We start from the raw sequence: 13,642 nt of genomic DNA on the forward strand, positions 1-13,642 counted from the left end.
TCAGACCCCCTCCTGCCGCCCCAGGCGGGGCCCGGACCCAGCTCCTGAGAGCGCTGACGCAGGGCTCTGGAAGAGCAGGGAGCAGTGGGCTCCTCGCTGGGCATGGACCCGCAGAGACTCGACTCCTACCAGGAGGGAGCCGGCCCAGACTTCAACGAGCACGTCCTGCATAAGGTAAAAACCTCCTCCTGCCCCATCCCGTCGCCAGTTCTCTCTACTCCCTGACTTTGCAGTGGGACTTAAAGAGAAACTAGTCCGTGTCTCTGAGCCTGGGGAATTCTTTCCGATTGATGCATTTGAGCATTTTTACTGCTAAAAAAAAAAAAAAAAAAAAAAAAAAAGAGGCCGGGCATTTAGCTCAGTGGTTCCCCCGCCTGCCTCACAAGAACAAGGTCCAGGGTTCGATCCCCGGTACAAAAAGAAGCCCGAGATGAGCTAGGGCTGGGGGAGGGGCCGCCACCGTAAGCTCAGGTCCCTGGTGCTGTGTTCCTTCAGTTAAATCCCCATGCCCTTGGCACACCCAAGCAAGCACCTAGGCTCCCCCTAACCCTTGCGGGAGACTGCGTTTGTCCTTCCACCCATGCCTCAGGCTCTGGCCCCATTTGGTCTGGCAGCGGTGGTCAAAGATCTGCATTCCTGGCCAACTGGACTGGAATGATCTGCAGCAGAGACAAATTGTTGTATTCAAACCAGACTCCCTCGTAGCTCCAATGCTGTCCTCTAGCTTATGAGTCACCCAGAGCTTCCTCAAAGTGCTTCTTATTTCAAAACCACAACATATCTGTTGCTCCCTTCTTTCAAGTTTCTTATGCAACTCAATTTTGGGCCATGGAGGTCTCCTCCAGAAGTGATTGTTGGAGAGGAAATCACAGCCTATCTCTAGGTAACATATTTCAATCCAACATTTACCACTTAGAAACTGTGAACTTACATTTACCAATGAGAAATGATTGTTGCTCCTGACTTGGCCACACCCTCGTGCTCCCATCCTTACACTCCCTGCTTTTCTAGCTCTATGTGAGTTTATCAGTCAGTCCCCCTCAAGGCTGTACATGTCCTACACTTGAAGATTGTAACTCAAATATCACTCTGAAAAATAAATCAGTGCAAGCTTTGAAATAACTTGATCCCGCTCTTCCTTTATTATAGTTTGAAGAAGTTAAACTCTGAGAAAATAAGCTGGTAAATGCAGAGCTGGCACTAAAACCAGAAACTGTAATTCCAAGTCTAGTCTCCTTTTCTCTATATCCTTTCTAAGCTTCTCATCAAAAAGTTGTTCATGGGGCCCGGGATTTAGCTCAGTGATTCCATCACCTACCTCTCAAGTACAAGGTCCCAGTTTGATCTCCAGTACCAAAAAAAAAAAAAAACATAAAAAGTTGTTCGTGAACTGGAGGCATTGTCATTACCTAGAGCTTGTTAGAAAGAAGAATCTCAGGGGCTGGGGATTTAGCTCAGTGGTGCCATGCCTGCCTCAAAAGCTCAAGATCCTAAGTTTGATCCCCAATACCAAAAAAAAGTAGAATCTCAGGCCCCACCCTGAACCCAAACCTACTGCATTTTTATGAGATTCTTGGGAAATAAATAGTGTTTCAGATGCATTACTCTGTGCCATGTTGGCTACTTCTGACACAAATGAAAAATTCAGCCATGGAAGAAACCAAGTCTATAGGCTTGAGTTTTTTACATGCCTTTCTCTCCACATCTCTGAATGCATACAATACAAAGAAGCAGAAAAATGTGTAACAACTTTCCCATCACAGTTTAAAATAACCTGAAATAACATCTGTGTTCTTTGAGGCTGTGAATCCAGCATTGGAAAATGCATGTGCAAGCAAAGAAATACAATTACAGTCCATCCTGGTGACTAGACATTTTAGTATCTCTAACTTTAAACCATTATGTAAAGATTAAAATCTTTATTTCGAAAGCTTCAGGATTGGGAGGTCAGACTGTTCAAATTATTGACCAGATGTGGTCTTTCCTACTTCAATTATCTACGTAGTAAGTATATGATGAAGTCCAAGAAAACTTTTGCTTCCTTTAGGTCTATTGATTGAGGCGGGAGAGGACTTGTTTCAACAAGTTCCAATATATTTGAAGACAAGTCTCCACTTACTACAACAAATATTTGGTCTCTTCAACTTGGTCGCGAGCATTTTGAGGTAGAGACTAGATGTAAGCCTTCTGTGGTGACCAGCAGAGTGGCCCATGCGTGCAAGGAAAGTTTTTATTACATAGTGCTGACAGCCCCCTCCTAGTACTATTCTATAACTGTGCATGACTCTCATTATGAGCAACTTTAAGGTATTTTTAAGAGTCAGAGTAGCAACTTATTTGTATTGTTTTTAAATTTAATACGCAAGAGTCAAAGGAATTTGTATTGATTCACTAGTACGTATTGACCATAACAGGGAAGATTCCTCTTAGCTGCCAAAAATGATTTTTTGAGTAAACTTTTAAATGAAATACAACCAACATACACACAAAACAACTGAATCTGGTGTGTACCCTTTGATGGATTATCACGCATTGATTGCGTGAACGCAAAGTGCAACCACGGCCCAAATGAAAACATGGAACCTCGACAGCTTCCCAGAAACAGCTCCGATCCCTCCCTCATCCCTCTCCCTTCACCTTCACAGGGGAAGGAGTACCCTTTACAGTTTTGATAGGGCAGTTAGATTTTTACGTAGGATAATCGAAAATATTGCTGGCGAAGACATATTGTCATATGATGAGAAGAAACCTCAAGGCTGGAATCATTTAGTCCTTGATGTGACTCTGAACAATATCTGTGAACCTTGCTTTTCAAGCTATAAAACAGGAAGACCTACATCTGGCTCCTGTGCTTTAAGTAAGGATATCAGATAATGTTTTCCAGTACCGGGGCTCAAACCTAGGACCTTATGCTTGTGGCTCAGGCACGCCCCACTAGGCCAAATCCCAAGCCCTAGATAATATAATGTTAATCCCACATATGATATCTGGGAAATAGGAAGATTTAATAAATGATCATTGTTATTAGGGCACACATCTTGGGCTCTAAAGCAACTCCAGCAGGTGTTACGTTTGATTTCGCTTAAAATGGCAAAGCTTTGTGAGAAGAGCAGCAGTTTCGTACAAGAGAGCTCAAGAGCACAAGTATTTCGCAGACAAAATTCTATAGAAATTAGGTTTCCAACCCATCTATACAAAAAAAAAAAAAAAAAAAAAGACTTCTGTGTAAACATCCCAACCCTGACCTCCAACCTGACTGTCTCCTTTCTCGGGGAGGTAAAGTATGGGACATAGTTCAACCTCCCATGAAAAATCCACTTGCATGAAGAGCATATGTCAAACATCATTGGCATGGGATTGGCACTTGTACTTTAGCTCATCCCAGGAGTTGGAGCCCGACCCAAAGGAACCTGAATTAGGAGATTCCTGGAGTGTGGATCGGATTCTGAAAGCTATAGGAAAACATTCAGTTCATCCATCGCACGCTTGTTCTCACAAATCTGAATATTTGATGCAACTAAATAATTCAGCACACGTGAGCAGTTGCACTGTTCTTTTCCTTGGAGAACTCTCTGTGCTGCCTTTCTACCAGTACAGTCTCAGGAGCCATTCAGGGCAGTGATGCCAATTTGGGGCTCAGGAACGGCCCACATTTGGGTCCTTGCTGTGCCAAGTCTGACCTAGAGCTCCGGAGAAATGAAAACAAAGAGCAAGATTTTGCCCCAGACGCAGTGAGTCAGGACAAAGTTTAAGTGCTTCCTTCCTAAGCGTTCTGATGAATAGCCACTGGTCAAGCTTGTTCCCAAGAGAAACAGAGACCATTTTCTCTGAATCATCTCAAACAGACTTAGGGTCAGAAAGACAGGGGTTGTCTATCCATTGACCTAGGGCTCAGACCTTGAATAAAGAGAATTAGTGGCAAATAAAGGCAAAAGGGTCTCTGTCTTCCAAAGTGTTTCCATTTCTTCTGCTGCAACACTTTGTATAGGGCAAACACTCCATTCAAAGGGCAAAAGCAAGTGGGGAATGTTTCCCACACTCCCTCCTTCTCCCTTGTACTTGTCCCTCACTCCCACCTTCTGCCATTCACCTTATAATCACTGCATCTTTCCATATCCCACCTGCCTTACATATTCATTCAGCAAACATCAACTGAGCATTTCCAAATCTTAAGCTATTATGCTGGGCATTGTAGAGAACAGACACAAAATCATCCCCTCCCTTAGCAAGCTTGTGGCCTATAAGGCACACACAGATTGCTAGAATACCATACCAATAGTCTGAAAGGCCCTAAGAAAGGCACAGGAAGATGCAGTGGGATGACTCAAGAAGAAGATTTGAAATGACCTCAGTTTGAAATGTTCTCTCACACTTATGGCCATGACTAAAGTTCACTTATAAGAGAGACAACGCCACACACCAGCCAGCCTCCCTCCCCCATGGCACTGGCCCCCACTGATCCTAGAAAAAGGTCTGGTTGCAACAACTTTGTTTTTCCTTGCCAAAGAATGTTTATAATTAAGGACAAGTAAACTAGCAAAAGACCATACCCACCATGCAGTTTTCCTATACCATTCTGTGTCCCCCAAGGGCCTTTTCCCCCAAGTACACAATATTAATGGACTACAGTGTTGTGTTCCGAAAATCCAAACCCACAGCCAAATGTGCCCTGTAAGGGAAGAGTTTTTACACTCAGAGCTACAGTTATGGCCAAATTGTTTCTGTCCTCAGCTGAGAAACAAACTAGAAAACCAAGTAAATCTAGCTTCTCCCCGTGTAATTTTTCCATTTGCTTGTTTCCTTCTTCTCTCGGTTGTCCTGAAGGCCATGGATAAACAAATGAAGTATATATTACATCACTGTCAGGATGGGGCCATTTGGGACTTCTTGGACTAAGTGGCCAGCCCTGCCCAGTTCCCAGCTGCTTGGGGAGAGGAACTGGCTGGTTCTCCGGGATAACTTTAGCAGGAAATGGTAGGTGACTCAGCCCAGCATTGCAGATACTTTCCAAAGTCCTCAGGCTTTCCGTCCCTGAGCACTCTGTCCTTTAATTTGGACTCCCTAGGGCATTTTGTGAGAAAATGTCTGAGACTAAGTCGGAAGTGAATGTTTTCCCTTGTAAACTGTTCTGGAGAGAAGCTTAGACTTCCTGCATTGTTGAGGCAGGAGCTCTGCTGGAATAAACAGCCAGAAGCCAGATCCAGGCCAGGGATTGTTGAAATGGACCCTTGAAGTAGCTCTAATTGTATCCCTAGGCACTCCCTGCTTCCTTCCTCGCCCTTGTCAGGCAAGAAAAACAGTCCCTGGAGATACAGGTGAAACTAGAGATCACAGCTCTTTCACTAACTTGCAGAGCACTTGGGGTCAAAGTCCCCCCAGCCCTGGAGCATTCTCCCCAAGAGGAAGTTTTCTGGACCAGGTGAGGGAACTGTGAGCCAGCAGCAAACAGCCGGCCTGGAAACCTTAATCCCAAGCCATCACACTAATCAGAGCCTGCTCGCACCTCGACCTGCTCCTGAAGGTGGTGAGGTATTAAGGGGTACAGTCAAAATAACATAACTGTTCTGAGTCAAGCAGGGTTCAGAATTCTCCTAGCCAATAGCCATTCCTATTTCCCCGAACTTGATGCCAAAGACTGCTACCTCCTTTCTTATCTGTACGTCTGTTTGTTAGCAGACAATTTTTAGCCATCATGGGAGGAAGTTATTTAATAAGCTGGGCTTCTGCAAATGCTGCTGGCACGCCTTTCAGTGTCTTGAACCTGGTTGTGTTTGAGCTCTTGCTCCCTAGTCCTCTGCCCCTGATCATCACACACAAGTATGCATTTGCGCGCACACACACACACACACACACACACACACACACACACAAACACACATCTCTTCTCACAAGCTGTAAGCAGGGCCAGTGATCAAGCATTCACATTCTCTCCTCTTTTGTTGTGGGCCTTTTAAAAGCAAAGAAGCCACAAACCCTTCCCTTCCTCTTCTTTCTCCCAGCTGTTTGAATTTTACTTCCCCGTCATTCTCTAGTAACTCTGTTTATCAAATAGTAGGTCTGTCACGATCAGAGCAATATTCCCAGAGGGCAGTCAGGAACCGGTAGACCTTGTCTCTTCTAGCCTGTCCCCAACCTCACACTGGGAGACACTGTGTGATCCTTGCAAGGGAATAAACCTGCTGGAACAGTCTCGACCCTGATGAGACATAGCCCCTCCAGAATGTCTCAAACCCCTTCCGTCTCAAACCGTAGAACACAGGTTCTTCCTCCTTCTTTGGGTTCTCTTCTCTGTTTTTGTTAGCTTATGAACTTGGTAGTATTAAAATTGAGTCTACATATGGCTGAGTCTTACAGCATTTTCCGGCTTACTAAAAAAAGTCTTTCGTACATGCTATAATACTTTATACTTACCGCAGGCTTTTTCCAGTAGTTGTTATTATTATTTCCATATTATAGGTGGTAAATGGCACAGATGGAAAAAATAGTTCATGAAGGTTTCAGGTGACATTATGGAAATCCAAATAATTATAGCAAATCCTATATGGCACTTACATGCCGGGAACTGCTCTAAGTACTTTTACCTATTAAATTGCCCAATCCTCCAACAATCCTATTTTAACTGCATTTTACAGAGGAGCTAAAGGATGATCAAGGACATGTTTGTTTAATCGTCTAAGATCAAAACCAAGCAAGATGGAAAAGCAGAGGGATAGGGGCTTCACAGATGGCCATTACTTTAGGGCATGGACAACAGTCCAATATGTGGCCTCCAGTTCTGTAAGGCCAGTTTTGCTCACTGACCCTGGAGTGACTCCATCACTCTGGGCAGGTTAGTGTTAGTCAAACTCACAAGACTCTTACACTGCCCTAGAAGCCAAGCCACTTGTTAGCTAAGAGTGAAGTCTGGGGGAAAGGAGACTTGCAGGATACATTGTGTGCTGCCATCAGGCTGATCTGCTTGAGTAGTTGGCTACACTCTAAGGACAGCCTCGATCCGTAGTCCCTTTGGCCCTTTTGACCCCTGCATGCTCCCCACCTGGTCTCCACCTTCTTCAGCTGTGTTCAAATGTGACTTGCATTCCATTCTTTCCGCATCTACATTTGCTATGATCCTTTATGGAGCCACTTGTCTTTGAGCTTAAGAATATCCTGGATTTGATGTGGTTATACAGGGGAAGAAGGGGGAGGAAGGGATGCTTCCTCTTCAGAAACTGCCTTCAGTCACACCCAGAGTTGTCATCTCACATCTCGTCTTCGTCTCATTCCGATCCCATGTCAGGTTCTTAGGGATTCAGGTTTCAGGGGCAAAAAGCAGAAAGAGAAAAAAAATGGCAATGGAGCCCATTTCATGCCATCCCACTATTAACTGCACTCAATGTGCCCCTTTTGAAATCTGATGCTTCTGGCTGAGAATAAATTCAGCAAACATTTATAGGACCAAGACCCACCTCCTACCCTGAAGAAGCTGAGTCTAGAAGGCTGGCAGCTCTGAGGAATGGCTCAGAGAGAGATGACTCAGATCACATCTGACTGCAGCCCGTGTGACACATGGTGCCCATGAAGCCTCCCTAGAGGTCAAGGACCTCTGTGTCACATGGTGGGCAGCTGGCCCTGGGGGCATGCCCAATACGCACAGTCTCTGGAGCTGCCAAGTGTTGGGTCCCAGCTGAGTCAATGAGGTTCATGAGGGGGCCCCACCTGTGAAAGTCAGAATGACTCTGGGTCCCCAGGTCAAGGATCCCTTGAGGCCCACATGCAAGAAAGGAAAGGGTTCCTCAGTCATTTCCAAGAAGTCCCTGGAGTGGGGACCCATGACCCAAGCTTGGCAGAATCCAGGTAGAAACAAAACTGGTGCCTCTCTCTGTAATCTCCAAAGCTCTGAGCTGAAAAACATCCAACCAAACGCAGAAACACCAGAGCCCTGACCCCTTGGTCCACAAAGAACTTTTCTTTCTTCTTTTTCCTCACTCCTCCACACCCTGAACCAGGTCCCCAGAAGACTGCATTTTACAGCACTGGGAGCACAGAAGAAAGCCACACGGCAGAGTCCCTGATCACCCCCTGCTCTGTCTACACCATGTCCTGTCCACTAGCTTTGCTGACCACCACCTGCCCCATTCTTCAGATGTCCTCACCACCACCTGCCCTGTGCACTCCTTGCCCTGACTACACCCTGTCTAGTCCACCACCTGGCCTGACAACTACCTTCCCTGACTCCCCCTAGCCCAGCTCCCTGATTTTCTTAGAGGGTCCAACTCGGTAGCAAAAAGAGAACTACGCCAATGATGTCATTAGAGCCAGGCTTTTGTCCTGCCTCTGCCATTAACCAACGCAGTGTTCTGGGTTGTTCCAAATGGCCCTTTATCATTTGTGGAGCACTTTGCACATAAACTGTCTCATTTGATTTCCACACACTGAGTATACACAGCCATGCAGCGCTATCGACTGTAACCCAAGGTTCTTGTGGTTGTAATGCTTTTAGTTGCCAGTGATGAAATCCAACTCAGAATAAACAAAAAAAAGAAAGGAAGGGGGGAAGAAATGAGAAAGAAAGAGAGAGAGAAAGAGAAAGAGAACAAAAGAATGAAAGAAAGAAAGATTGTCTCACATACTTGAAAAGCTCGGAGGAGTTGCTGATGTCCATTGTAGTTGGACCCATGGGCTCAAACAGTGACATCAGTCTCATTCTCTCCATCCTTCAACATTATTCTTCCCTCCAGCTGGTTTAATTCACAAGTACATAGATTCTCATGGGTCACATTAATACCAGTTGCTCCAGGATCACAACCTCATAGCAGCTAGTTTTCCAGCTGTTGGGGAAGAAGCTGATTTGGGGCACAGAAGGAGAACCCGGGAACTGGAGCTCAGGCTGCAATGACAGGAAACACTCCTTCCTGTCTTTAGGACCACATCAGGTAGTACAGAGATGCCTAAATTTTTCTAGTCAAGAGTTAGTTTAGGGCATAAGCAGCCCAAGGATACAAGAAGCAGACAAGAACTGTGGCAGAAAGCTGTCTTCAGAAGTATGGAAGCTTCACAGACACACAGGACTTACACTCAGAAGGGCCCATGCTTGGCTTAATGCTCTGCAGTCTCTAACCTGAAAGTCTTGGCGATTTTTTTGCAAGGAGCCCCATCTTCTTATTTTGTGCTTGATCCCATGGAATGATATAGCCCATCCTGCCACCAGGTAAAAGCTACGAAGGGGTCCGAGCATGGCTCTATGTGTTCCCTGGAGCGGACCTCCTCCTGTTGACCTCCCACCACACTGAGTTTCAGATGTGCCATGAGTAAACAGGGAGGGGTCATTTGTGCTTTGGGGCAGATGGCACGAGGGTGACCAGCTCTCTTCCCAAAGCACTAGATGGGCCAACAGTGGTGTTTGCAGGCCAGGAACAGCTGGCACCATTTTAAGAGGCACAGGCAGCAGAAAGCATAGCACAGAAAGTATATTATAAAAGATGGACCGGAAGGACCCCAGCCTCAGGCAGGTCCTTGGGGTGAATGAGTGTAATACAGGACTTAGGGAGAAGTAAACCAGTCCAGCATTGAACTGGATAAGCAATAAGCTTTTAGTGGTGGCTATTCATGAATAATGAGAGCCACTATTGTTCATATATATTTAATTACAACATTTGGAAGATACCAAAAGAAAGAAAAAACTTACCCATGATGCCACTGCTTCACAATACCTAGATCCATATCACAGGCATGTGTCACACATTTTCTTCTTCTTTGAATGATTACATAGTATCCCATTATACATAAACATGAAAACTAACTGTTCATTGTGAAATTTTGAAACTTAAAGGGTAAAGAGAATGGAATAGCTGCCAAAAAAAATTGCTCATGTATGTAACATGCATATTTACCAAATGCTTCATTTTGTCTGTTTTAAAAAGGAGGCTGTGGCAGGAGGATCACAAATTCAAGGCCAGCTAGGGCTACATAGTGAATTTAAGCCTAGCCCAGGCCACTTAGCGAGACCATGTCTCACCAATTTTTAATTTTTAAAAGGAGCCTCTCCTGGGCCTGTGTGAGGGAACTCCTAGGGGACTCTCACAAGTGGACTTCCTGTGGATAGCTGGGACCCACTCTGAGAGGGACCAGTGGAGCAGAAGGTTGTTTTGAAATCCTATCCCAATGGAGTCTGTGGCACTTTCTCTCCCCTCTTTTTTTTTTTTTTTTTTGTACCAGGGATTGAACTTGGGTCCTTGCCCTTGCAAGGCAAGCAGTGGAACCACTGAGCTAAATCCCCAGCCCTCTCCCCTCTTATCCATGGTATTATTTTATCAGTGGTCAACTTCGGCCTGAAAATATTACTATAGTATAATGAAGAAATAAGACATTTTGAGAGAGAGAAGCTGCATTCACGACTGTTATTAAAGTATAATATAATAATTGTTCTTTATTAATTAGCTATTGTTGTTCATCTCTTATTGTGTTAATTAAGCTTTAGCACAAGTATGCATGTATATATGGGAAAAAACATTGCATGCATAGGGTTTGATATTATCCATGGGTTTAGGCATACACTGGGAGACTGAGAACACACCTGCCATGGATAAAGGAGAACTCCTGAGCCCCATTTTGCAGGGAACCAAACAGGCTTGGGAGACCTTTGGTGACTGTCCAAGGTCACTGAGGAAGTAACAAAGGCTTAAAACTCTGACCTGACCCCAGCCCCAAATCCTCCCCATTATCACACCAGCACAATGCTCTCTAGACTCTCAGGGTTCTCCAGGGTCTGGAAGCTCCCTGAACCCCTTGCTCTTACAGACCTCCCAAGATTCTAGTGAAGCCCTAGTGACAATTTCAGCCTAGCCCAGGACATGCACACCAATGGGGGATGTTCCTTCACAAAGCAGGCTCAGGACTCTGACTGGAGAGCTGCTCAACAGGTCTGAGTGCAAAGAGTCACCAGTGACTTTTAATGGGCCTCAGGGTGGAGGGAGCCAAGCAACAGGATCCTCTGGGGATTCACCTCATAGGCCTAGGAAAGCAGGCCAAGGTTTACCAACACCAGTGCCGTTGCTGGGTGGGGCTCCCCCAACTTTACCCCAACTGTCTCTCATCTGCTGTCATCCTTCCTGTATCTCAGGATGAAACACTTCACCTACCTCTCTGTGGCTTCTACTTTCACTCATCACAGCTAGAAAGCAGGGTATTTCCATATGGGGACGGAAAGTCTCTGGGTTCATTTTTCTGCTTTTGTGACTTATAATTTTGCAAAGACTGTGTGCTGTTGCAAAGTGAGTATACCATCCGACCTCTGCAGGTTAGGAGCTGTGACCTATTGCCTCTTTGTCTCAGGAACCCTTAGCACCTTGAGAGAGGACAGCGTTCCTCACAGAAATGCCAGCAAAGGAACGATTTTAAGATAGCACACAAGCACAGTCCTTGGTTTATCGTTTTATTGGGAACAACAAATAATATTAAAACAAGAAGAGGTACAGAGATTTGTCAGTTCGGTGCAGAAGGACTCATAATGCAGATACAGATGACGAATTTGCTAATTCACCTGAAGACCGGAAGAGTGGGCCAGGAGCTGTCCTGGATCCTACAGCTACCATGTGCAGGTATATTTCTCCATGAAGGAAAAACAAAGGCAAATGATAATCTGTATGTCATCAATGGTCTCGGTAACATTTCATTTCTTCAGTAGAGTGGCAGGTACAGGGGTATTTTATTGTCCTATATAATATAGACACATATTAAAAATGAGTAAATGACGGAAATGGAGATAGCTGGGTTTGAGGCACAGAAGACAGCGAGGGTGCCGGGGGATGATGGATGGGGTGTCTGGGGATGAGGGAGCCTTCAGAATCTCTGAAACGGCTCTTCAGCGGACATGCAAGAAGGCTTCACTCTGCTTTGTTCATAGTTTTTTCTACTCCACAAGGTTCCAAACTTCTCTTCTTTATTTCTGACCTCGGGAACAGTCTTCCTGGTTCCATGATCAAAACAAATTGAGCAGTCACCCTTTCTCTTTTTTTTTTTTTCTTTTTCTCTTCCTTTTTCTTTTCTTTTGGTGGCACTGAGGATTAAACCAAGGGCCTTTGCACTAAGCTGCACTAAGCTTTGGCCCCTTTTGTATTATTTTTTATTTTGAGACAGGGACTTGCTAAAGTGGCCCAAGTAGGATGTGAACTTGCAGACCTCCTGCCTCAGCCTACTGGAGTGCTAGAATTACAGAATGTGCCCCCCCCCCTGCACCCAGCAGGCAGTCACCCTCTCCGCATACAAAAGATGCAAATCTTCAGCACAGGTCATGTGAGGATGCGGTCACAGTGGACTGTCCACTTAATTACGGACTTGTACTGGCCAGGAAGAATTTTATCGAGAGAAGGGACCCTTTTCACTACTTGACGAGACCCATGAGGTCCCTGTGGGACTTCCTTAGCCAGCATCCAGAGGCCCTCAGGGGAGTCCATCGCAGGTGAGGCTCAGGAGACAGAAGCCAGGTCTAGAGATCAGCATGAGCCAGATCAGTGGTTGCTGCTTCTTATTCACATGTGAGGGACAGACACAGTTGATATGCACAGAACTACAGACACACAACAGACAGAGGCCCTTTCTTGGGGACAGTGTTATTCCGAGATTCAGGGTCCTTTCTCTTGCGAAATCATAGTGATAACAGGTGGCTCAGTGGAAACTTTCTTAGCCAACCCCCCCACTTATCCAACCTGTACCTTCAGTCAGCTGGTGGGGGACTTCAGCTGTGTGTGTGTGACACATTACACACCACCACAGGAGGATTCTTTCCTGGGATGCCACTTACATTGGCACCCACTTGTTAAGGTGTGGAGTTAGCAAGAGTCTCCTGTTTAGGCCCAAATTCGCTTACACAGTAATACGTGTTAATTACTATGATATGATTGAATTCTACTCATAAACTAATGAAGAACGGAACTGAAGAGAATATTAATCAATGGAATAAGAATGTAAACAAAAAGGAGACTGAATTTTCTACAAAAAATTAACTCCTTTAAAAAGGTTCTACCTAGGGATGGGCGTTTAGTTCAGTGGTTCTGCCACCTGCCTCGCAAGCACAAGAACCCAAGTTCGATACCCGGTACCAATAAAAATAAATATATAAAATGAAATAAAAAGGTTCTATCTAGGGCAGGGGATTTGGCTCAGTGGTTCTACTGCCTGCCTTTCTAGCACAAGGGCCCAAGTTCGATCCCCGGTACCACACACACAAAAAAAAGGTTCTACCTAAAAACCTATCATTTAAAAAATGCTACCAAATTAGGAATGGGTGAGGGAACTGTAAGGAAAAATATTTTTAAAAAAGAAAGTTTTGGTAGTGACATTGTTTCATAAGTGACCTGAGCACCTTGCTTCATGTCAGAGAAACTGCAACTCCAGGAAAATACAGTGTGGGTTGGTTTATGTAAGAAAAAGAGAGGCCCCCATCTTTCATTACACCCAGAAGAAAAGGCATTAAATCAACATCAAAATACTAGCAGATCACTGCAATATAGATATTTTGAGTAAAATAAAACATGTGAAGGAAAGATATACAAGTATCTCTTTTATGATTCCCTAGTTTTCAATGAACTGACCCATTTACAATTAACTGATCCAGTTACATTGGAGAAGAGAGTATGCACTGGAGCCAGGTACAGTGGTGCAC

General features: G+C 44.9%; 1 protein-coding gene across 5 annotated transcripts in view; it reads left to right on the forward strand.

Moving 5' to 3' along the window:
• The first annotated feature begins 6 nt into the window (after positions 1 to 6).
• The window catches only part of Rab37 (RAB37, member RAS oncogene family), a 50,147-nt gene continuing 36,511 nt past the window's right edge, over positions 7 to 13,642 (forward strand). For all 5 annotated transcript variants that reach the window (XR_004518645.1, XR_781487.3, XM_033767786.1 and 2 more), the window contains exon 1: positions 7 to 174. Coding sequence is in view for 3 of the 5 variants with exons in the window: in XM_033767786.1 (XP_033623677.1) it covers positions 103 to 174 (72 nt within the window). In the remaining 2 variants the exon portion in view is untranslated. The remainder of the gene's footprint in view (positions 175 to 13,642) is intronic.

The sequence above is a fragment of the Fukomys damarensis genome, unplaced genomic scaffold, assembly GCF_012274545.1.
Source record: "Fukomys damarensis isolate Sample0158 unplaced genomic scaffold, DMR_v1.0_HiC HiC_scaffold_23, whole genome shotgun sequence".
Classification (NCBI taxonomy): Eukaryota; Metazoa; Chordata; class Mammalia; order Rodentia; family Bathyergidae; genus Fukomys; species Fukomys damarensis.